This window comes from Petromyzon marinus, chromosome 47 (genome assembly GCF_048934315.1).
Source record: "Petromyzon marinus isolate PM22_M1 ecotype Great Lakes invasive population chromosome 47, UKy_Petmar_22M1.pri1.0, whole genome shotgun sequence".
Classification (NCBI taxonomy): domain Eukaryota; kingdom Metazoa; phylum Chordata; class Hyperoartia; order Petromyzontiformes; family Petromyzontidae; genus Petromyzon; species Petromyzon marinus.
In genome coordinates this window covers 12,087,414-12,111,821 of record NC_133713.1, presented here as the reverse complement: position 1 = coordinate 12,111,821, position 24,408 = coordinate 12,087,414, and the positions used below count along the sequence as shown (strand labels likewise).

The 24,408-nt window shown below is 47.1% G+C and overlaps 1 protein-coding gene across 3 annotated transcripts in view; it reads left to right on the top strand.

Annotated features, from left to right (window-relative positions):
- LOC116952441 (mitogen-activated protein kinase kinase kinase kinase 4-like) overlaps window positions 1-16,195 on the top strand; it is a 120,868-nt gene extending 104,673 nt beyond the window's left edge. For 2 of the 3 annotated variants that reach the window (XM_076074408.1, XM_076074407.1), the window contains 10 exons: window positions 142-264; window positions 2,151-2,277; window positions 3,099-3,257; window positions 3,894-4,037; window positions 5,020-5,154; window positions 6,273-6,373; window positions 7,348-7,497; window positions 8,161-8,320; window positions 9,297-9,436; window positions 10,915-16,195. In XM_076074408.1, coding sequence (XP_075930523.1) covers window positions 142-264; window positions 2,151-2,277; window positions 3,099-3,257; window positions 3,894-4,037; window positions 5,020-5,154; window positions 6,273-6,373; window positions 7,348-7,497; window positions 8,161-8,320; window positions 9,297-9,436; window positions 10,915-10,998 — 1,323 coding nt within the window. In that variant the 3' untranslated portion in view covers window positions 10,999-16,195. The remainder of the gene's footprint in view (window positions 1-141; window positions 265-2,150; window positions 2,278-3,098; window positions 3,258-3,893; window positions 4,038-5,019; window positions 5,155-6,272; window positions 6,374-7,347; window positions 7,498-8,160; window positions 8,321-9,296; window positions 9,437-10,914) is intronic. The other variant, XM_032971777.2, reaches the window with a different exon arrangement.
- Window positions 16,196-24,408: the final 8,213 nt, after the last annotated feature.

The following is a 24,408-nucleotide window of genomic DNA, read 5'->3' as shown; positions in this document are numbered from 1 at the left end:
AAAGAGTGTTTTGCCTTCGTCTCTCTCTACCCACATTCTGTCTGTCCACATGTCCCTGTATCTGCCCTCCTCCGGCGTCCGTTTCTCAACCCTGCCGCGCGCCTGCTTCCCTCTTCCCACCCCCCCACCGGTGCCGCCAAGCCCAGACGCGCTGCTCCGCCCGTGCTGCCCTCTCTCCCCGCTCTCGCTTTCACCCCCTCGCTGCTGCGTAAGCTCCGCGCGGGGTCTAATTCGCCCATCCTAGATGCCTCCCGCCTCAGCAAGGTCCGTCCCGTCCGCGACGTGTCGCCTGCTTGCGCTGGGCCCGTGCGAAAGACCGCCACAGTGTTCTCTGGCAGTCGGACGGTTACGGGAAGACGCAGCCCTAAACAAGCGTTTATTTTGTATATATGGTAACACCGCGTGTCTCGTGAGCCGCTGAAGTTAAGTTCGAGACTTCAGTTGCCATGCAGTTGGCGGACAGAATTCTCCAGACTAATTTCACTTCAAGGACTGGCTTAAATTCTGGCCGGCCACGATATGAACTCGCAATGTATCGGCTGTGAACTGCACCCCATCGTGACAGGACACACAGCCAAAGGTCCTATCTACAAATGTAAAGATCTGCTTGGTTTAGGTTGTGTCTTCTTCAATCTGTCAACTTAAAACATTTGGTCAGCAATTTTTTTTTTTACTTTTGATATATTTTTAAGTAGGATGGTTGAAACTAATTTCTAATGGAACACGCTTCTTAAATAAGAGTGTCATTATTAGCAATCCCTTCGTACAATCCAATTAATTGGAACAGTATAGTGTCCTGTTTTAAGTCACAAATTGATTCGTCCTTTTCGCGACCGCTATACACGCAGAATCCTAAGTGGCTGTGGGGTTTCCTTGAACCACAAATCGCGTAGACCGTCGTCGACAAGCGATTTGTACATGCACGGTTTCCGTGCATGCATCTTGAGCCATATAATTGATTTGTACTCGTGGAATCGTTTCATCCCACGGATATACCAATACAACTCGTAAATGTAAATGATACCAAGTAGGTGGCAGGTGCTTTTGTGTTTGCAGAGAACACTGTGGCAGTTTTTGTGGCCTATACGTTTGCATTTGTGTTGCTTTTTTTCCTGCATTTAAAAAAAATTGTCACTTCCTAGTGCACGCTCATGCTGTGTCCTCGCAATCATGTTTTAATATTTAAATCTCTAAACTCGTTTTTTGTGAAGCTCCGAGTCTACATTTAACAGTAATGACATGAGCACTAGAATGCAGACCCTAACTATTTATTTGGCTGTCTTTAAGAGCTGTGTAAGATCTAATATATATTTGTTCACAAAGGATTACTTGTTGAAGAACCATACTCTTTGGTTCTTTCGGTAAAGTCACGTAGGTATAACATAAATCGTGACGTTTAGTGTGCAATACCAGCGTCTCATCAGGTGGACCGTGCTTTCCCACCTGATGACGGACGCTTGTGTTGCGCCCGAAACGTCGTGATTTATTTTATTTTATACCTACGTGACTTTACCGAAAGAACCAAAGAGTGGATTCCTGCAGTCACGAAAGCTTCAAATCAAGATTGCAGAACCCTTAATGAACTAATAATATATAAAATGTCTTGTACAAGGCGATGCAATTGCTTGTGACATGTAATACCAAAGACACCATCTATTGGACCTAGCACTACAGCCTGGGATTAACACGTTTCCTGTCGACAGCGCGTTCCACTTGTCCCCATCACGGAGTGTAATCGTTTGTAGTTTCCAGCGCTTGTGATCGCACGCAAAGAGTGAGAAATGCAACTAACAAAACGACGGCATCGTCGAGTCGGCGACTGTGCTTCAGACGACACGGAAACTCGTGTGGAGAGCACACGGGACTCTGTGCGTATGCAAAAACCCGTGAGCATTTCCTGAACAAGTGCATTGCGGTCCTCTTGTCCAAAGAAATGCTGATGGTCGTTGCATTTGCGCAGAGGCTGTGCTTTTTTTTTTACACATTTCTGCATGTTGCTTGAAGCTTACGGTTTTCTTTGCCTGCGGTATTATTCTGTTGAGGTGATGGATATTTTTTCTCGTCGGTCGCATATTCGACCAGTGGCCGTGCTTTGTTTGACACCGCGCGTCTGTCGCCTTTCGTGTTGCCGCGTTGCCTTGCCGCCGCAGTTCCTGCAGGTGGGCGTCTCCCGCATGCCGCAGAAGAACATCTCCACCTCGTCGTTCACGTCGTACGTGCTGCCCAGCAACGGCGCCTTTCAGCCCTCGCCCTCAAACCTCTCCTCCATCTCCGCCGGTACGTCCCTCACGCACGTATGTTGAGCAACGCCATAGGTCGTTAGTCCCTTCTGGTCAGAATGACCCCTCACCCGATTGTACGGAAAATAAATGAAGTGCTGTGACTGACCGACTCGCGGACGGACAAATTCAGTTTCTTATTCAAAGTTGGTTTTACGGCAGTGAACTTCTTTCGCACTGTACATAGCCAACCATGCTAATCATAGGCGTGGAGGAAGGACAGCAAACTAAATACAAAAAGCAGTTCTCAAGAAATGAGTTTTCAATCTAGATTTTAAAAGTGCATGGCTCAAGTGGCTTGCTTATATTGGAAGGGAGAGCGTTCCAGACGGCCACAGAAGCGCATTTAATGGCTCATCTCTATCACAATCAGATTAATTATCATAATCTGGAGTCTTAATTCTTTTTTTTTAATCCATTAATGTATTTTTTATTTGAATATAGTGCTTCAAATAGCTGCAGGGGTTATCGAACCAAGTACATGCAGATAAAAGATAATCGAGTCTTACATTGATGATATCAGAATTATACCATCAACTTGGAGAGTTGACGCATCATTTCTGTTGTCATTGTAGACGCATACGTATGTATAACTTCTTTCGCAATTTAAGTAGCTAACTGTGCTAATTGGAGGTGCGGGGAAGGACCACAAACTAAACACAAAGAGCAGTTAATTTAGAATTGAGTTAAAATATTGGTGGAAAACCTCCAAAGAAAGTGGCTGTTTGGGGACGGTGGCGTTTATTAACGCAGCGGGCGTGGCATCGACCCATTTCAGCGCGCGACGCTAACCGCGCGCGACGCGGTGTGACCACACAGCATCCCAGGCATCGCAGATAAACGCGGCTCAGAGAGAGCGGCGTAAGGGCTCCATGGTGAACGTGAACCCGACCAACACGAGGCCGCACAGCGACGCGCCCGAGATCCGCAAGTACAAGAAGCGCTTCAACTCGGAGATCCTGTGCGCCGCGCTCTGGGGTGAGTGCTCCGGGTCGGCGTGTCGGGGTCTCCGCGAATTCTCCCCTCGCTTTTTCCGTCTCTGCTTAAACGGCTGCTGTTGACTTCTCCCGCTAAATGGGTAACTCGGAGAACAGACCCAGTTGGAACGAAGTGCTGAGTTTACACCCCCCCCCCAACCCTGACCGGAATTTGAACTTGTGCATTTCTGATTGTGAGCTGCATCATAAAGCCCCACTGCATTGGATAATTAAAATAGGTCAATTCTCGATTTATCTGGTGTAATGGGAGGGAGGGGATAAAATAAATACGGTTAAGATGAAGCGCATGCACATTTGGCTATAAAAAAAAACATTGTTTACCTACGTATAATTGGGGTAAAGTAAGTGGACTTGGGCAAGACATGTCTAGGAAGAATGGTGGTCAAGACAGAGTGGCAGCCAAAGGACGGAACACGCCTGCAACTGCGTCCGTCGGACCTAAGGAACGATGAAATTGACTCGTATGCAGGAGCTAGACGAATAGTCGCTTTGTGGGGACTGTGAGCGATGACAACGCCTTTTGTGAGGGGAGAGGTGGGGTGGGAGGGGGGGTAGCCTTCATCCAGCAGTAGATAAATCGGTCCATTTCCCCGTGGATGCCACTCTCGTGCATTAGGCGTGAACCTGCTGGTGGGCACGGAGAACGGACTGCTGCTGTTGGACCGCAGCGGGCAGGGCAAGGTCTACCCGCTCATCAGCCGCCGCCGCTTCCACCAGATGGACGTGCTGGAGGGACTCAACATCCTCGTCACCATCTCCGGTGGGTGCGGCGTCCCCCTGCCCGCCGGCGACGAGGGGATTGGACTGTATGATCGTCTCGTCGTCAGCGACGATGTTTGGTGTCTGGAGAAATCCTCCGTGGCTATTTCCTAAAAAGGCGTAAGGTGCAACTTCCTTGTAGTTTGTCAATGAAAGCAAAGCAAGATTAAATAATAATAGTAATAATGTAAACTATAAACTATTTTAATTTTACCAGGTAAGGCTCACTGAGCTATGTAGCTATTTTTCAGAAGCATCCTTGCCACAAATGATAGCTCAACGAAGTGGCTTATAATGTGGAAATTTATAGCAGCCAAATAATCTAAACACATGTTTCTAAATGTAGAGGGAAAACCCGGAGGACCCAGAGAAAAATGTACGCGACCACGGGGAGAACATGCAAACCCCAAATATACAGGCGTAAGGATTGGGATCGAACCCAAGACCTCCTGTATACCAGGCGAGGTAGTTAACATCTCACCACCGTACAACTGGGTTGTAACAGGGTTGTACTAGGGTTATATTAAGGTTGTACTTAGTACAACCCTGTCTCACACAACTTCTGGATGAAGGCCTCTCCATGCCTCATAGGCCATGGGTGGTTATTTGACCATACTTAACCCCACTGGTTAGTCTGAATTTTATGAAATAGAGACCTATGACCGGATTAGATATCACTCGGGAAAGGTTCTCCCATCATTACTAATGTTAGCCGTGACCGGGAATCAAACTCTGGTTACCAGGTAAGTAGAGCAGTGCACCAACCAGTGCCACCGCTTTGCCAAGTGGGGGAGCTTCAGGAAAACATTTTCCTTAAAGTTGTATGCAACTGGACTCTTGAGATTTGACTATTCTGCCATTGTGGTGGTCCTGTGAGCGATGTTGTTGACGGTGATCACAACGAGATTGTTACTTCCTGTCATGGTTGGTGATGATAGTCACGGTAGTGATGGTGGCGACGTTGGTGATGGTGATGCGAGCAGGAAAGAAGAACAAGCTGCGAGTCTACTACCTGTCGTGGCTGCGCAACAAGATCTTGCACAACGACCCCGAGGTGGAGAAGAAGCAGGGGTGGACCACCGTCGGTGACCTGGAGAGCTGTGTGCACTACAAAGTCGGTACGATGATCGCGCAGTGGGCTCCTGATCTCCCGTCATCGACCACTTTCTTTCAGTCTTATTACTCGAGCTCATTGAAACTATCGACTATGGTTATTGTTTTACCAGGTAAGGCCCCCTGAGCTATGTAGCTCTTTTTCAGAAGCGACCTAGCCACAAATGATAGCCCAATGAAAGGTGACTTATCATGTGGAAATTTATCGCGGCCAAACGTTCTTCAAACGTGGCGGCCACTCCCACATCCTGCCTCTTGAAGGCAGGAAACCCCCTACAAGCCACGTCGAGTGTGACACGGCTGATGATGACGATGCCATTGACGCCACGTTGTCTGTCGCCACGTGTGAGAACAGAGTTGAGATTTTATTTTTCCAACTATTTTCGTCATGTCCCATTGGTCAAGTAATAAATAATCAGAGAGAGCCCAACTCTAGTACCGTCACTTTCCCCATGGGCATGTGGCATAAGTATTGTTTTTAAATTGTAAATAATGAATTCTCATGCACGTGTTTGTATACACCTTCATTCGGACCACGTTATTGGTTTCATGCCAGAAAACGAAGTAGTTATTCGGATCTCTCGATGAGCAGTGGCGCCCCTTCGTGTTGGAGAACAGCCAAAGTCAGCAGATATTGAAAGACTACCTTTGACATCCCTTCCACAAAGTAGGGGGTAGCACTTTCTCAACCCACTCTGTAACTTACAGCAATGTTTGTGGCATGAGTCAAACCGATATTTCTAAATCCTAGAGCTGGACTTTACCCAAACATGACAGTGCAGGGTGATTTTTGAAGAGCTACTGGGTGCCTCCCCCCCTTCTTTCTCAACCCAACAAACCCACATTGACCAGTGTGGTGAAGTATGGTCGAACCACCGCAACGACCGAAACGGCGTGGTTGAGGCCTTCATCTCTCTGCCAGAAATGACAAATGATGACTGTACGTAACAAAGCAATGTTTTGTGCGTGACGTACACCTGTCAGTTTTTAACCGCAGGTGTAAACCACCAGAGGCTTGTTGTTGTATACGCGTGCAGCGTGCGTGCGTCCAGTTTCATGTCTCGGCTGTGGCCAGCCTTAACACGGAGGCGTCCATCTGCGTCTGCGCTCTGTCCCTGCGCAGTGAAATACGAGCGAATCCGCTTCCTGGTGATTGCGCTCAAGACCTCTGTGGAGGTGTACGCCTGGGCCCCCAAGCCCTACCACAAGTTCATGGCTTTCAAGGTCTGTGTCGGTGCACCGCTCTGTGCACTGTTATTGAGGTCGCACTCGTTACACGCAAAGTGCTCGTCACGAACGAACCACAGTACCTCGCTGATCTCGTCAAGGAGCATAAAAACCGTCACTTGAACTCCGGTCATCCTCGCAGCAGCGGCTTTTGGCTGGCCATCGAACAATGACTGTCACGGCAAATACGCGCTTTCAGATGCACTTCTACGGCCTTCTGGAACACTTCCGATGTTCGGAAGCCACTGGAGATATGCACTTTTAAATCTAAATCGAAAACTCGTATATCTTTAGAACTGTTTTTCTGTGTCCAACGTCTTTCCCCCACACCTCCAATTAGCACAGTTGGCTACGTACGGTGCGAAATAAGTTTAGCATTCATACATACCGTGGTAGCGCCCAATGCAGTCACATCCACTTTCAATAAGAAACTTAATTTGTCCGTCGGCGGGTCTCTCAGTAACAACGGCATTTAATTTATTTCCGTCGTGTCGGGCAAGGGCTCTTTCTGACTAGAAGGGACTATAAAGACTTATGGTGTTGTTAGCTGTGTACAACCTTGTAACATACATATAAATGTAACCAAACATTTTTACCCTGTTTATATGTTGTTTAACAAATTTCTAAACTACCTTCCCATTCCGCTTTAGATCGTTGATACAAAGGAGACGGACATTATGTAGCTTCCAGATATAGAAATTATATGGACAAAAAAATCGAGACTCATATGTGTATGAGACAGGCAATATACAATACAAAATGCAATACAGGAGACGTAATAAACAACTCAAGCAAGAGGCTAATGGAATTAACAAGCCAGAACAAATGTGGATGGTACAGAACAAATACAAAGAATACGTTGCACACGGGAGGCAAGCATAATCGAATCGCAGGGAATAGGTGAGTGGCTATTCGGCAAATGTTACACGCCTAACTCCGCTGCTGGATGTGCGACGCGGGTGTGCACACAGTCGTTCTGCGATCTGGCACACAAGCCGCAGCTGGTGGACCTCACCGTCGAGGAGTCGCAGCGGCTCAAGGTGATCTACGGCTCCAACGCCGGCTTCCACGCCATCGACGTCGACACGGGAAACTTCTACAACGTCTACCTCCCCACGCACGTACGTTTCCTCTCCCCTGGACGACGCCGGTGGTAGTTTGTGTCTCGGGGTGGTTCGGCTGCGCTGGTTTCCCTTACGACTGCAGGGGTTGCGTGCAATTTTTTTTGTTTAAATCGTGAGCTGCGTTAGGGAATCTCCTGGCTCTACCCCCCCCCCCGCACGTCCGGAGGGTCCGGTAGGAACTTGAGAATGTGGCGTCGCGTTAGTGAGAGTGGCAGTGTCGCATTCAATAACAACAGGCGACGTGGTAGCCTCTTAGAGGGGAAAAAGCCCTCCCAAGTTTTTCTCCGAGCATTCGCGTAAGTCTTGAGGTTCGTGGGCCAGCCAATACCACGCCACGGTGCGTGGATCTTCTGTGGCGCAGTGGTTAGTGGACGTTGCTTCAAACCCAGCGACCTGAGTTTGATTCCCAGCCATTGCCAACATCCGTGACAAGTATCTGAACAGGACCTGGTCGTCCACTAGGTCAACTCGGCATAAATGAGTACCTGGTGTAGTGGATAATTATCATTGCTGCAGAGAGACAAAGGTGGCCGGGCGAGGTTTCGGCCACACCATCTTTGCCTGCGTGTCGTGCCAGCCTTCGTAGGTACTCGCTGACAGCGCTTGCCTCGACAGTCTGCGTCGGCTACACAGGGGACCTGTGTCCCTTTGCGCGTGCAGATCCAGGGGAACGTGATTCCGTACTCCGTCATCGTGCTGCCCAACACTGACGGCATGGAGCTGCTGCTGTGCTACGAGGACGAGGGCGTCTACGTGAACACCTACGGGCGCATCACCAAGGACGTGGTGCTGCAGTGGGGAGAGATGCCCACCTCCGTCGGTGCGTGTGTGTGTGTTTGACTAGGTCTCAAATGAGTACCTGGTGCAGTGTGTCAACATTGCCTCTAGGGAGACAAAGGCAGCTGGGGTGTGGTGCTTGGCCACTCATCACCTCTTGTGCTGTTCCGGCCTACATAGATGCTACCCGCTAACAGCGCTAGCTCAAAGAGTCTGTTAAGGTTACGGGGCGGATCTTTGTCTTGTTGTATGCCACAGGAAGTGATGAGGTGATGAAGTGGATTTGATGGGCGCGATGGTGGAGATTATGTATGTGATGGTGGTAATGATTGTGTGAAGCTGTGGTGTAGCAGTTGGTGTGCTGCCCTACGAACCCGGCGGCCCGAGTTCGATTCCCGCTCATGGCCAACGCCGGTGATGATTGTGAACCGGTCCTAGGCCTTCCCAAGGTCGACTAAGCCTGGTGCGGTGTGTATACATCAGCACTGGGGATACAAAGCGGTCCCAGGTGTGGTGTTCGCCACCCACTCCTCTCGTGTTATGGCAGCTCTCGTCGGTGCTCGCTAACAGCACTTGCACCATCAGTCTGTTAGGACTATACAGCGGCTCTTTGTCTTTGTTCGTGGATATCGGACTCTGCATACGTGTGATGTGTACATAACAGCTATGGTCAAATAACCCCCACGACCCGCACAGGCATGTGGTGGCCCTCGCCCAGCAGGGGATTAACAAAAGGGCTGTGGACAGCATATTGCGCACGTTTAATGCGGCAAAATAAATGAGAGTAAATGAAATTCGTTGAAGGATCTTAAAGTTATGTGGAAATCCACATAAATGAAATTAATTAGCACGACGTCTGCTTTGCACCCTCCCAAAGTCTTGCCCGTACCTTACTCACGTACTCGTCCAGTCGTGCGGCGAGATTTATCGCATCGTAAGTGAAAGTTGCTGTCGTTTGTTTGTTGAGCATTTAAAAACTTTTTGCCCCTCTTCTCCCCCCAACGACCCCTCCCCCGTAGCCTACATTCGGTCGAACCAGATCATGGGCTGGGGCGAGAAGGCCATCGAGATCCGCGCGGTGGAGACGGGCCACCTCGACGGCGTCTTCATGCACAAGCGTGCGCAGAGACTCAAGTTCCTGTGCGAGAGGAACGACAAGGTTCGTCGTCCGATCTCGCGGGCAGTTCCCCCGCGCCCAACCACTGCCCCCCGCTACCCCCCCATGCCATGGGGAGCTCGCGCCGCAGCATCGCGATGGCGTGCACAAGTCGAACGATCCAAACAATTGTCACCTTGCTGCCGCGTCAAAAAAACCTGGCCGCGATCCCAGCTGTCGTAAGCCGTTTGACCTTGTGCAGCTACGTGCTTACAGAAGCTCACGATTGACCTTGTAATCCCACGATCCCGTGTAGGCGTTATGCCTTTTTGTAGGAAACGCTTGCCGGTTCTACTCCACTCCCTGCCGTGGCCAACATCGGGGGCGATTTATCTGAAACTGCCCTGGTTATCTGTTAGGTTGACTTGGCCATAAATTGAGTTCCTGTTTGTGTGGTGTGTGAATATAAGCACGTGGGAAACAAAGGTGACTGAGTGTGGTTCTGGCCACTGCACCCCTTTAATTTGCCTGCCGGCCTTCATAGGTGCTCACTAACACTTTCCCCTGCAGTGCGTAAGGTTTTCAGAGGTTGTTCGTCTTGTGTGTGTTACGTGTTGGTGTATCTGTGTGTGTGTGGGGAGCGGTAGTGTAAGGTTGGCGCGTTGCGCTATGAACCCAGCGACCCAATTTCGATTCCTGCTCACAGCCAGCACCAGTGACAATTTTCTTTACTGCTCCTGGGCCTCTCCTAGGTCGACTTCGCTTCAAATAAGTTCCTGGTGCAGTGTGTAAACATCGCCGTTAAGGCGTGGTGCTGGCCACCCACCACCCCATGTGCCGTGCCGGCCTTCATAGTTGCTCGCAAAACAGTACTTGCTCGTACAGTATGTTAAGGTTATACGGGACGGGGGGGGTCTTTGTGTTTGTGTGTGTGTGTGGGGAACGATAATGCAGAGGTTATCACCTTGCACTATTAACCCAGAAACCCAACTTCGATTCCCGCTGACGGCCAACATTGGTGACGAATATCTGAATTGCTACTGGACCTTCTCCAAGTCACAACTATGCTTTAAATGTGGTCCTCGTATGGTGTGTGAACATCAGCACTGGGGAGACAAATGTGACCGAGCGTGGTGCTGGCCATGCCACCCCTTGGTGTGCTGTAACCGGCCTTAAGAGGTGCGCGCTTGCATCACTTGCTGAACAGCCTCTAAGGCTATTGGAGGGATCTTTGTTAGTGTGCAAGGGAATGTGTTGGTGTGCAAGGGAATGTGTTGGTGTGCAAGGGAATGTGTTGATGTGCAAGGGAATGTGTTGATATGCAAGGGAATGTGTTGGTGTGCAAGGGAATGTGTTGATGTGCAAGGGAATGTGTTGATGTGCAAGGGAATGTGTTGGGGTGCAAGGGAATGTGTTGGTGTGCAAGGGAATGTGTCAGTGTGCAAGGGAATGTGTTGGTGTGCAAGGGAATGTGTTGGTGTGCAAGGGAATGTGTTGGTGTGCAAGGGAATGTTGATGTGCGGCATCTTCTCGTCCTGCAGGTGTTCTTCGCGTCGGTGCGATCTGGCGGGACCAGCCAGGTCTACTTCATGACCCTCAACCGGAGTTCCATAATGAATTGGTAGCCCTTGGACACTTGCCAGGTTTTATGGGATGTGTCCAGGGGGTGATATATCAGCGAGGATTTTTTTTCTTTTCTCACCGAAAATTAAATAAAAGTGCAGCGGAACTTTTGATCCATGCACCCCCCTCCCCCCGAACCAATCCCTCTTAAGATCATCCGGTCACGAAGAGGGGGGAGTGAGAACGGTTTAATCAACGACGGTTGGATGCAGGAGGTAAAGACACTTCAGTGGCGTCGCCGCTATTGCGCTTATCTCCCCGCGATAGAATGCGGGAATGAACCTGTGCACATGCATGCACGGAGCGCGACAACCCCGCAGCTGCGGTAACTTTTAAGAGTCGGGATTGTGAGTTTTTACAAATCGATGTGCTCGGCCACGCTTTGCACACGAACCCCAATGGCTCTGATGCGCCCAGATGTCTTAGCAGGGGTGTTTTTTTAAAGTAATTTTTTTGTTATCATATAGCCTACACCATTTCTTTCATGGATTCTTTTTTTTTCCCCCCCATCCCTCTAAATCTTGTCTTCGGAGCGAGTGGGAATTTCGGCCGTCACAGTGTGGTTGTAGAAGCGCCGTTAACACCGTAGCAGATTACTTTATTTTTTCATGTATGCGCTCACTTCCTGAAAAAACGAAGGAATTGGTCCATGACAGGTTTTAGAAGGCTGAAACTTCGTGCTTCTGCCATAGGGGTTTGCAAGTGTAGCTATAATTAGGGATGTTTTGTATTCAACAGAATATTTTGCTTATTTTTTGCACATGTGGCAATAAGAGATGTTATATTTGTGTGAAATGGTAATGACTAACAATGGTGTGGACTGGGAGTGGCTAACTATGGACAGTCATAATGCAACAATGTTGTTGGAACTCAACCATTAATTATCCGCACCTTGCATTAAAAAAGCCCTGGCCCTAGTATATAAATATTAACACATGAATAAAAGACGCAATCTCAGCCGGTAATAGTTGAATTTATTGGACATTGATATAAAGGTTTTTCGATCATAGAAAAATGTATTGCAGCAAAATAGTCTAGAAAGCAGCCGAGGCGACGGACATTTCCAATAATATTTTTTGGAAAATCAAGTCCCATATCCTTTATCTCATTCACAAAGTCTCAACGCCCTCTTTGCTGAGAAACGTTAAGGGAAAGAATCGGCGAATTCTCAGACCAAGTCTTGATTGAGTGACTGCATCAAATGGATGAACGTACCTTCTGCGGCTGAACATCCCTTCTGGGGGACAGTGCACACTCGTTTGATACGCACCCCCCCCCACCGCACGCTCTTATCCAGCCACGATTGATAGCAGCGCATGAGCAGGACTTCACCGAAGATGTCTACGGATCGATTGCAAAGCAAAAGCTGGTCCTAAGCGATTGTAGGATCTTGTCATTGTGAGGATGAAATGAATATCCCTAGACTGTAATCATGCTTCAGACTGGCCTCTGCCATGGTAATGTAGAATTTCCATCCCTTGCTCAGGGCCGCCAGTGCACACCACCGCATTGCTCGGCAGGGCAGGGAGACAGACTGATATTCGCTCGCAATGGCGACAATTACATTGCGTTCTTGCCGCGACGGTTTACTGGCTATTGTGACGGGCTAAGCACGAGGGGATATTTACGATTTTATTACGAGCGCTCGGTAATGTTAGTGTACTCGGCAAAACCCCATGAGCGCAAGTGGTAACGTCTCACTCGGCCTACTTAATGGAGCGATGATTTCTGTGCTTAAAGTTCCATTGCCTGGCTCCGGTTTGTTACCTTATTTTACAAACTGGAACATGCGCTTTCTACTGTGAAACATATTACTCTGCTGCTTTGCAGACCCTAGTTAGCCCCTTTATAACAACACTGAGCGTAATAGCTTCCTATCTTCTGGATAAACAATTTCGTGGGGAGGGCTTCATTTTACATTTGGTTCGATAATGTAGTGTACCATTCTGTTAACGTTTAAAAATAGCATTGAAGTAAGTTTTACACCCTACTTTGATAGGTCATTAACAATCAGGTTAATGCAAAAACTGAATACGTTAAATAACGTATCGACTGTTGTAATGGAGATATGTGCCTTTTTTCCTGCAGACTCTGTAGCCATCCCCAAGTAGGGTAGCGATGTTTTTTGCGCGACCGATTTAAATCGTAAGTTTTTCATTGACTTTACGCAGAGCTGTCGGCCAAAACATTGCCTGGTTTGTAGCTTTGTTTTGCTTTACCTATAAGGACAATATTAAGTCCCCATTATATCAATCACACTGTCTCTTGCACTTAACGCTTAAGTTAAGTGACGCTAGGTTTAACTTGAAAGCAATCTTATTTGTGTGTAGGCTGTGCCTATATTAGTGGATGTATTTTGCAATTATTTAAAACTTATTTCGGACATACGAAAGCTGAGCAAACGTGAGAGGCGTTTGCTTGTCTGTGCTTTACTGTTCTTGCCAACCCTAATAGCAACTTTGTAAGTGGTTCACACACACAGCCAGATTAGGGCCATAAAAAATATACTTACATTTTTGGTTCTAAGAAATCATGGAGCACATTTTTCTATAAACTGGAACAAATTATAGGTGAAAGGGAGATGAATATCAATGATAGGTTTTTCCCCTTCTGGCAACAAAACAGGTGTTAAAATGTAAAAACACCAAACGGAAACCTTTTCCAAGGAATCATGTCTGCATTAACCATAATGCTTGTGGTCAGAATGCAAACAAAAAACACTGATAGTATATGCATTGTCCTTGAAATTGATTGGTCCACAAGGTTTTGTGTTTTAACATCTTAAGACCTGTTTTGCCAGAAAAAAGGGGGGAAACCCTATTATCATATTTTGGTACTGGCAAAGGAGGTCCCATGATGACTCAATATTTTTTGTATTGTCAATTAAAATAAAACGCACCTTTTGAGCCATGTTTTAAAATATATAAAAATGTAAGATATCATTTTAAAATTATTAACACACCATCCCAACGTGGGAAAATTTAAATGATTAAATATATACAAATTTCCCTTGTGACTTCTTGGCATACTATATACATATAAAGATAGATGAAAATCACCAGTGCCTCAGGACCTAGACTTATGTTTTTTATGGCCTTAGTGTAATCTATTGGAGATGTCCACGTGGCTGCATTGTTCCTCGTCATTGTCGGTAGTCGAGGGATCAGGGCCTTGCTACTGTTTTAAATCACGCTCCTTGTCAAGTCCAAAAGCCGTTCAATTGGTAGTCCAAGTATTTCGCACCGTCAGAAGCCATAACATAACATGCTTTTAGTGTGTCTCTACAATGCAAAGTGAAGCACTCGTAACAATAATTTTGTTACATTTTTTTTACATTGCAGCACTAATGTGCATTCATTAAAAATATAGAACAAAACAGTTCAAACCCACAGGAGGTGGGGCTCATGTTAAGAGTTCATTTAAAATCCCAGGTGTGTGCTTGTATGTGATGCTTTTACCTGCTTGCGTGTGCTTCGCGCAACTAATCGTGGTGTCTGTTGCACATGTTCCCGGTGAAACCTGGCCAATGAGCTTGGCACTGCGGCACTGAAAACAAACTGAAAACTCGCGGCCGCTTGGGAGAGCCATCGACGAGCTGCAAAAAGCCAACGTTGGCTAAACCTGTGCAGCATCTTCGAAATGGCTCTTTTAATTCATTTCCTGTTGTGCAAATGCATTTTTTTTCCTCGCTCTCCCCAGATTAAATAATGTTTTGACAAGTAGATAATGCCATAAGAGAGTGTGGGCTTCTTCCAGCATGTGAACTCGAGTGGGGGCTGTGGGCAGGTGGCAGGGGGGGGGGGTAGCATTTGCGTATAAACTTCGTTTTTGCAGCTGTCCTTTGGCTCGCGTGCGCATGTGTTGCGAAGCCCAAGGCGGGAGGTTGCCGTTGCTGCACAGTTGCTTGGTACACCATTGCTGTTTTTGGCATCGGCTCCACCGCCAAACGACACACGATGGGGTCGCGGCGACGGGAACGGTGCGCGGGAGGGAGGAAAGTTTAAAAAAATGCCCTCTCCAAGGTTGCACTTTTGCCACTCGGTACGACGGAGCGGCGTCACTCGCCCTCTCCTCACACGGCTGCGCCAAGTCATTATTTTCATACGACAGGTTCCCACGACAGCTCGATTGGCTGCAGACCATATGCATAATGAGAAAAAATGTTTTAAAGATGCATACAAGCGAGCGGCACTTCATTGTTTCCGAGGGCAAAATGTAGTTGTCAATTTTAGCCCTTGTGACCTCCCCACCCACTCCCCGATTGTAGATGGTGAGCTGCCCTTGATTATAGTGATATCCTGCCATTGATTTCTCTTTAGGGCTACAGCCGGTGCTGGACCTCGATGTCAATGTCCACCGGTCCATAGCTGCACTGAACAGCTGCGTTCACCCCCACTCCACACGGGTGGCTTGCACAGCTGCCAGCCCAGTACCAGACTCGAATTGCTTCACCCGAGCCGTTACACTTCCTATATGGTCTCTCCCACCCTGACTCTCGCCGTCTCATCTACCTTGGTGGAACGTGTTTAAGCATATTTCTGCACATTATTTTCATTCTTGAGGTATTTATGAATTCGGTTAAGTTAAATCTTGACTTAAAGCATTCGTGACTGCAGGAATACATATTATATGGGTTTTTCGGTAAAGCCACGTAGATAGAAAAATACAAATCACGACGTTTCGATCGCATCACAAGCAATCGTCTTGAATACATGTTGCGGTCGTGATATTTGTATTATTTTTCTATCTACGTGGCTTTACAGAAAGACCCATAGAATAAGGTTAAGTTAATTTGCGATGCTTAATTTTTTTTACACCTTTCCATTTCGACTGAGTTTCAACAGTAGGCTGTAATCAAGTTAAGTTATTTGTATGCATACAATTTATCAAAACAAATTGTAGGAATGTGTTTACAGCTGTGTAGGTTCAATGTTTTGTTGTAATAGTTTAAATGTTGGTATTTATGTTGTAAAGCATATATAATTTTAATAATCATGCATTACTTTTAAGTTGATACTACTAACGTACCATAAGATATCCCTATATTTCAGAATTTGATAAGGAACTTTTATCCCTTTCAAAAAGTTGAATTAAGAATAAACATTGAAAACTTGTGTAATAAAGTCCTGCATTAAAACCCTGTAAAATGCCACAAATTTCCACATGTTGTCTTGGAAGTAAAAAAAACCTTGCAATATCTCACCCGCATTCTTTTTTTATATATACTGTATATATCAAATCTAACTGTTAAGCTATTTTTTTATATTTTACCAATAAAGGCCCACTGAGCTAAAGCACAGTTTTTCAGAAGCGACCTGGCCACAAATTATAGCCCAATGAAGTGGCTTGTGTGAAAATATATAGCAGCCAAATAACTCTGAATGCACGTTTCTAAATGAGGGGAAAACCGGAGGACCAGGAGAAAAATCCACGCGACTCCCAGTCGAGAGACGCGCAAGCTCCAAATATAGAGCAGGCATTGTTAGGGTCGGATCAAACCCACAACCTCCTGTATACAAGGCGAGGTAGTTAAAGTGAGGGAAAAAAGTATTTGATCCCCTGCTGATTTTGTACGTTTGCCCACTGACAAATAAATGATCAGTCTATAATTTTAATGGTAGGTTTATTTGAACAGTGAGAGACAGAATAACAACAACAAAATCCAGAAAAACGCATGTCAAAAATGTTATAAATTGATTGGCATTTTAATGAGGGAAATAAGTATTTGACCCCTCTGCAAAACATGACTTAGTACTTGGTGGCAAAACCCTTGTTGGCAATCACAGAGGTCAGACGTTTCTTGTAGTTGGCCACCAGGTTTTCACACATCTCAGGAGGGATTTTGTCCCACTCCTCTTTGCATATCTCTCCAAGTCATTAAGGTTTCGAGGCTGACGTTTGGCAACTCGAACCTTCAGCTCTCTCCACAGATTTTCTATGGGATTAAGGTCTGGTGACTGGCTAGGCCACTCCAGGACCTTAATGTGCTTCTTCTTGAGCCACTCCTTTGCCTTGGCCGTGTGTTTTGGGTCATTGTCATGCTGGAATACCCATCCACGACCCATTTTCAATGCCCTGGCTGAGGGAAGGAGGTTCTCACCCAAGATTTGATGGTACATGGCCCCGTCCATCGTCCCTTTGATGCGGTGAAGTTGTCCTGTCCCCTTAGCAGAAAAACACCCCCAAAGCACGTTTCCACCTCCATATTTGACGGTGGGGATGGTGTTCTTGGGGTCATAGGCAGCATTCCTCCTCCAAGCACGGCGAGTTGAGTTAATGCCAAAGAGCTCCATTTTGGTCTCATCTGACCACAACACTTTCACCCAGTTGTCCTCTGAATCATTCAGATGTTCATTGGCAAACTTCAGACGGGCATGTATATGTGCTTTCTTGAGCAGGGGGACCTTGCGGGCACTGCAGGATTTCAGTCCTTCGCGGCGTAGTGTGTTACCAATTGTTTTATTGGTGACTATGGTCCCAGCTGCCTTGATATCATTGACAAGATCCTCCCGTGTAGTTCTGGGCTGATTCCTCACCGTTTTCATGATCATTGCAACTCCACGAGGTGAGATCTTGCATGGAGCCCCAGGCCGAGGGAGATTGACAGTTCTTTTGTGTTCCATTTGCGAATAATCGCACCAACTGTTGTCACCTCACCAAGCTGCTTGGCAATGGTCTTGTAGCCCATTCCAGCTTTGTGTAGGTCTACAATCTTGTCCCTGACATCCTTGGAGAGCTCTTTGGTTTTGGCCATGGTGGAGAGTTTGGAATCTGATTGTTTGCTTCTGTGGACAGGTGTCTTTTATACAGGTAACAAGCTGAGATTAGGAGCACTCCCTTTAAGAGTTACCTGTATAAAAGACACCTGGGAGCCAGACATTTTTTCTGATTGAGAGGGGGTCAAATACTTATTTCCCTCATTGAAATGCAAATAAATTTATAACATTTTTGACATGCGTTTTTCTGGATTTTGTTGTTATTCTGTCTCTCACTGTTCAAATAAACCTTCCATTAAAATTATAGACTGATCATTTTTGTCAGTGGGCAAACGTACAAAATCAGCAGGGGATCAAATACTTTTTTCTTTTACTGTAACATGGTATCCAAATTGTTTGCAGACATTTACAACCCTGTCCAGGATCTTCCTGAAGACTTTAAAGTACTACTGGATCAATCAGTACTTTTTTACAAGCATATTGATTGCTTTTCACAACACTTGGAATATAGTCAATGCTTCATTCTGTTCATAATTGGTTGTCAGTAAATTTAAGATGGTTCGCTCATTACAGTGCATTGTGCTGATTTCGTGATGTGTGTGTGCGCGTGCCTTGAGTTGCTATCTGGTTCTCAAATCTTAATTATGAACGTCATAATCCAGAGGTTCCTATAACTTTATCGTTATCCACGACTGGATAACTTGATAACACCACAAGCTTTCACCCGAAGCACACTCCACGGTTGGTGCTGCAGGGGAGGCTCTTTTCCACGCTTTGAATTGCAAGCTGTCGCGTTTCGCATCTTGGAGAAATCCAATGAGCTATGAAGCTCTGTTCACAGATATCCAGTGGGGGGCGGATCAAAGTCACGACAATACAAAAGACGATATGAGTGCAAAGCGTAGGAAAGGTAGGCAGATAATAAATAAAATCAAGTATTTAGATTGCATAAGCTTAGGCAAGGCAGCAAAAACAGTCCCAGACCTCTAATTCTGGCCATCGAGTTATTATTTCCTAAGGCCAAACACGGAATGCCCCATGCTTCACCGTACCAGAGACTGCTCCTTGTTTTTTTTGTCGCCGTCTGGTTTTTCGCCAGGGGATGTTTTCATGTTCGAGTGAAACTGTTGAACGTTGCTTTTGTCGATGTATTCGGGCGCACACCGGCAGGCTGCAAGAAGAAAAAAAACGACGATAATTTAAATATTTGTGAAAAGGTGAAGTCTTTTGGATTTTTATACGAACGGGTAAAGTGGTAAGTTTTTGAATGGCCATTGCAATGTGCATTCCCCGTATGCTGACACACCGACAAAAGCACGTGACAAAGCATCGTCCATGCCAGGAGGTTTCTTTTTTGAGATTGAGTACACAGCCTAGCAGTGGTTGAACCTTGCATACCAGCTTCTTTAAATATACATCTAAACATGTCTGACAATGTATTTGCTCTCACAAACAATGCAATTTGAAAAAAGAAAATCCGTTTCCACAGAAGTTATTTGGCAACTTCGCTTGCACCGCCATTTCGTTGTGGGAGCTGTTCCCGACGATAACCTCCCTATTAATGCAGAGTTACTTTTACGTAGGGATTGTGTAATTATTTGGGGAGCGGAGGGGGGTATAAATCTATTTGCGCCTGAATCCGTGTTGTGATGTAGTGTAGTTCTTTTTGGTCCACGTGATTTTTCTAGTCCTTGAGGCCAGGCCTCCCCACCTTTGAACTAAAGCGGTGAGTGGTGTTGCCATTGTTTCCACTGCAGACCAAACCCGGACATTTGGAAGTCGGCCTAGGTCTGTTATCAACGCTGCAATACAGTACTGTGTACTGTAATCAAGTTCAACACAATACCACCAGATATCGGTACAAATCAATTCCCACCTCATGAACACACGTGCCAATTCCTGGACTTCCCCGGTCAAACCCAGGCAGGATGGCGCCTCGTCCTCAACCAAACAGGGAAGGCAGATTGATGAACCTTGCTCACTCAGGCAAGAGTGAAATAAGCGAACTAATGGACTGGCTACGCTTTGCAACAATTACGGGCTTAACCTGTAATGTTTTTTTATGGTATAGGGATACGGTTACATCCATATTGCACAGGTGCTAACTATTCAATTTCCTGTGCGTCTTAATTCACTGCCGGATGAATATCCCACAGCCGCGTGGGTGGTGCGAGTTATTTGACCATCACCGCGTCGTGCGTGGGTGAAGGTGGAGCAGCAGAGACGCACAAGCGCAGTGCTCTCTCCTGTCCACCACGGGAGCAGAGTCGCACCCGACCTGACGACCCTGGCGGGCATGGGGGTCAGCTGATCCAAGCACCATCCTGGCCAGTTCGCGTGGCGCGCGGTCCGCATGGGCCCTGAATGCAACACACGGAATGGGACGAATGTCACATGCATCTCCCCATCCCAATGTAACTCGGACCCAGGGCCCCATTAACGTGGGTCCCTGGTGCAGTTGCACAGCCTGCACCCTCGATAGCTCGCGTTTCTCCTCCCGTCGTCTGATAATGTAATCGGAGCGTGTCTTCGGCATCCGTGGCCGAGATTTCAGTAGAGAGATAGTATAGATGCTTCGGGGCATGCGGAGACCTGCTGTCTTTCCCGTCAAGTTCACTCGTCCAGTGATGACAAACTATAAACTTTTTTTTATTTCACCCCGTGAGAACCACTGAGCTGTATGTACAGCTCTTTTTCAGAAGTGACCTGGCCACAAATGATAGCTCAACGAAGTGGCTTATCGTGTGGGAATTTATAGCAGCCAAATACTCTAAACGCACGTTTCTAAATGTGGAGAAAAACCCGAAGGGTCCAGAGAAAAAAAAATCCACGCGACCACGGGAAGAGAGACACGCAAACTCCAAATATACAGCAGCAGCAGGCGTCAGTCGTGATAGAACCCACAACCTCCTGTGTACCAGGCGAGGGCGTTAACATCTCCTAGCCACCTCGACGCTCATGCCCAGCGTGGCTCGCCCCCTCCCACCTCCCACCGTGAGCTATAAACACACGCGGTCAGTGACTCACTTGAGAGTGATGATGGTGACGATACGGGCAGCACTGTACGGCTACACACACGTGGCGGGGCTGTTGTCGCTTCAGCTGAAATGCCCCGATGGAAGGAGGAGGCAGGAGGAAGACTCGAGCCACCGTTGAGACCAAAAAGAAGATCGGAGCTTGAACTTTGTTCGCTCTCTCGCTAATCATTTCGCGCCGACGCCTCTTGATGACCATTTTACACGCATGGCAGTTTGATGTCCGCGTCTAATTTCGCGTCTTAAAAATAAGTTCATTGCAAACGTTGCGAGATCAATCTTACGTGTTTGGGTTTTTTTTTTATCGTGGCTGTGCAAGCAATCCTGCAGTTTGCATCGCCGCAGGCTTCAACAACGAGCACCCAACCATCTTCCATACAGCTTAAGATCATAACTGAATGTACTGCCCCAAAGTCAATTCATTGCTGGATGATGGGCTCATCACGCAGTTGTCGGTCGTTTGGGGTGGGGGGGTGGTTATTCGACCATACTTAACCACGTCGCTCATTGCAGATTGAAGGTGGTGCGATTCGAATTGTAATGCGATATATTTTGCTGCACTGTCTTTAATTGCTGCCTACAAGATGACTCTGCAGCCTATAGTACCTGTTATGCATAGCGACCGCCCATACAAATACATTTTCCGGGCTCAATATTTGCTTAGCTGAGCACCATTGCTGAACTCCCATTTCGATGGGATTCACAAAGCATTTGTCAATGTTCTTCACGGATAGATAAATCAGGGAGAGTTAGGGGGGCATATTCCCTGCTTATTATCATCATGACCAATCCAGTCGAAGAAAAGACTCGGTACATTCCGCATGCTATGGGGGTGAGCATCACAGCACGCCTGTTGTCGGTGGGCAGAAGATGTTAAAACGACGGCTTGCCCGCTCGTTCCGCGGCTAATTGTTGTTTTCTCCCCAATTCGCCATCGGTGAGGTGCAGCGTTCGAGTGAACGCGAGACCTCCCGTGTCCCGCGAGCTGCCGCGCTAAATCTCTCCCCTCGTGTGTGTGTTTACACGCGGGGCGTTGTTGGTGTTTGTGGGCCAAGTCCGGGGGCCCATGCGTGACTCGAAATGAAGGGCAACCTTCTTCCTAACCCCCCTCTCGCCAATCTTGTTTTATTGCTTCCGGCCACACTCGCCTCAGCTTACACACAAACACAGTCTCTCCGTCGTCTCACTTGAAGGAGGCTGCATATGCATGGTGGCTGTGTGTGGCCATCGCTGATCGTTAACACCAAAGGTCGGGTGGTTGCTATACGCTGTGTGTGCGCTCTTCCATGGGGCCAGTCTTAAACCAGCAATCTCAGCAAGTACTAGCCGGACTGAATCCTCAACTGTCCTGCAATTGCACGTTTAACCATCCCAACTACTCGCTTTTACAAAACTATACGAGTTGAGGCACTACACGTGCTGAAGAAGAATCATGATGATGGGAGTGGCAGCCAGAGAATGTAATGAAATGGAAGAGGTTTCGTTGAGATGGAGCTGTTAAATCAGCTCGTGTGATGGGCGCTCTCGTGAGATAGCGGCGTGGGGAAGCAGTCATCCAGCAGTAGAGTAACCATGACTGATGTTGAATTATACGGAACCCTGCTTAATTAATGCTTTCAACACTCAGAGGCGTATACATTTCATGTAGTGAACAGACTGAACTTAGCTTATTTAAAATATGAATTCAAAAGTGCCTCACTCATCCAGATAAAATAACCAGGTCTAAAACGGCCAAGCTTCTGCAATAATAATTTAAATAGCAATTCAGCCATTCAGGTTTCTATCCCACTGAATAATTATATAAAACACTAGCGGTAATTACCCGACGTTGCCCGGGTGAAAAAAAAATATTTCAAACCTACTCTTAGAAATCTAACAGCAGTGCATACTGACTGTGGTGGTACTTGCTATGATTACATCAGTGCATACTGACTGTGGTGGTACCTGCTATGATTACAGCAGTGCATACTGACTGTGGTGGTACCTGCTATGATTACAGCAGTGCATACTGACTGTGGTGGTACCTGCTATGATTACAGCAGTGCATACTGACTGTGGTGGTATCTGCTATGATTACAGCAGTGCATACTGACTGTGGTGGTATCTGCTATGATTACATCAGTGCATACTGACTGTGGTGATACCTGCTATGATTACAGCAGTGCATACTGACTGTGGTGATACCTGCTATGATTACAGCAGTGCATACTGACTGTGGTGGTACCTGCTATGATTACATCAGTGCATACTGACTGGTGGTACCTGCTATGATTACAGCAGTGCATACTGACTGTGGTGGTACCTGCTATGATTGCAGCAGTGCATACTGACTGTGGTGGTACCTGCTATGATTACATCAATACATACCGACTGTGGTGGTACCTGCTATCACTACAGTAGTACATGCTGTCTCTATAGCAGTTTTTATCGACTCTACAGCACAAAGTACTCACCTGACAGAGTGGCGTGGTGAGGCCTAGTCCCGTGCAGAGCCTCCCGCCTCGCCTAGATTGTCCAACTGGCCGCTCTGCAGTAATATCTATGGCTTATAGTGGTAGCATCTACCAACTGTATAGTGGTAACTGCACGAATCGGGGTGGGGGAGGACATCACACAGTGAAGACTTTACCTGAGCGTTAACACGAAAGAAAATGTGCCCCTGACTCCCACCGAAGGTGTGCGACTTGGCATGGCCCGTCCCCCCCACCAAAGTTGGAATGATCGTACACACGTCATAAATAAATAAATGGAAAGCGCCCAGAATCGTACTAAATCGCTAATTAAACTAATTTAAAGTTGACGGATGTGAAAAATAGCACTTGCTCACCGTGGGGCTTACGGCATGGTACCTGGCTATTTTTAACGTAAACCCCACCGTTGGAGAGCCAAATCGTTCACAAGTGCGCGAACACACACATAGCCATACACAAACCCACAAACAGAAAATGTTTGGCTTTTATAACGATAGATTAGTGTCTCACCCATCCCAGGTACAATGTTGGGCATGCTGACCGTTGCTTGGCGTCTACAATCACAGTATCAATGCAATCGTGATTCACCCATCTCGACTTTAACCAGGCTGAATGTTTCTTAGACTTATACCCGAGTTCCTACATTATTAAAGAGTATATGGCTGCTATACATTTCCACATAAGCCACTTTGTTGAGCTATACTTTATGATATGCAGGTCGCTTTTGAAAAAGAGCTATATAGCTCTGTGGGCCTTACCTGGTATAATAAAAAATAATTTAGTTTATCGTTTATGATCACTGGACGAGCGGACATGACAGCAGTCTCGAAACCTCTATGCTGTATCTCTCACTTTCCCAGCACAGTACATATATAATATTAGGAAGCCACTGGTAACTGTGCACGTTTAACTATATGATACTGGTAGGAACCTCCTGGTTATTATACCAGCCCACAGGGGATGATTATTGTGTCCGTCCGTCCATCGTGCATCCAAAAATGGGAGGGGTGGGGCTGGGTGGGGGGTGGGGCTGGGTGGAGAGGGTGGGGAGAGGGTGGGTGGGGAGGGGCTGGGTGGGGGGGGCTGGGTGGAGGCTGGGTGGGGTGGGGCTGGGTGGGGAGGGAGGGGCTGGGTGGGGAGGGTGGGGCTGGGTGGGGGTGGGAGGGGTGGGGCTGGGTGGGGAGGGGCTG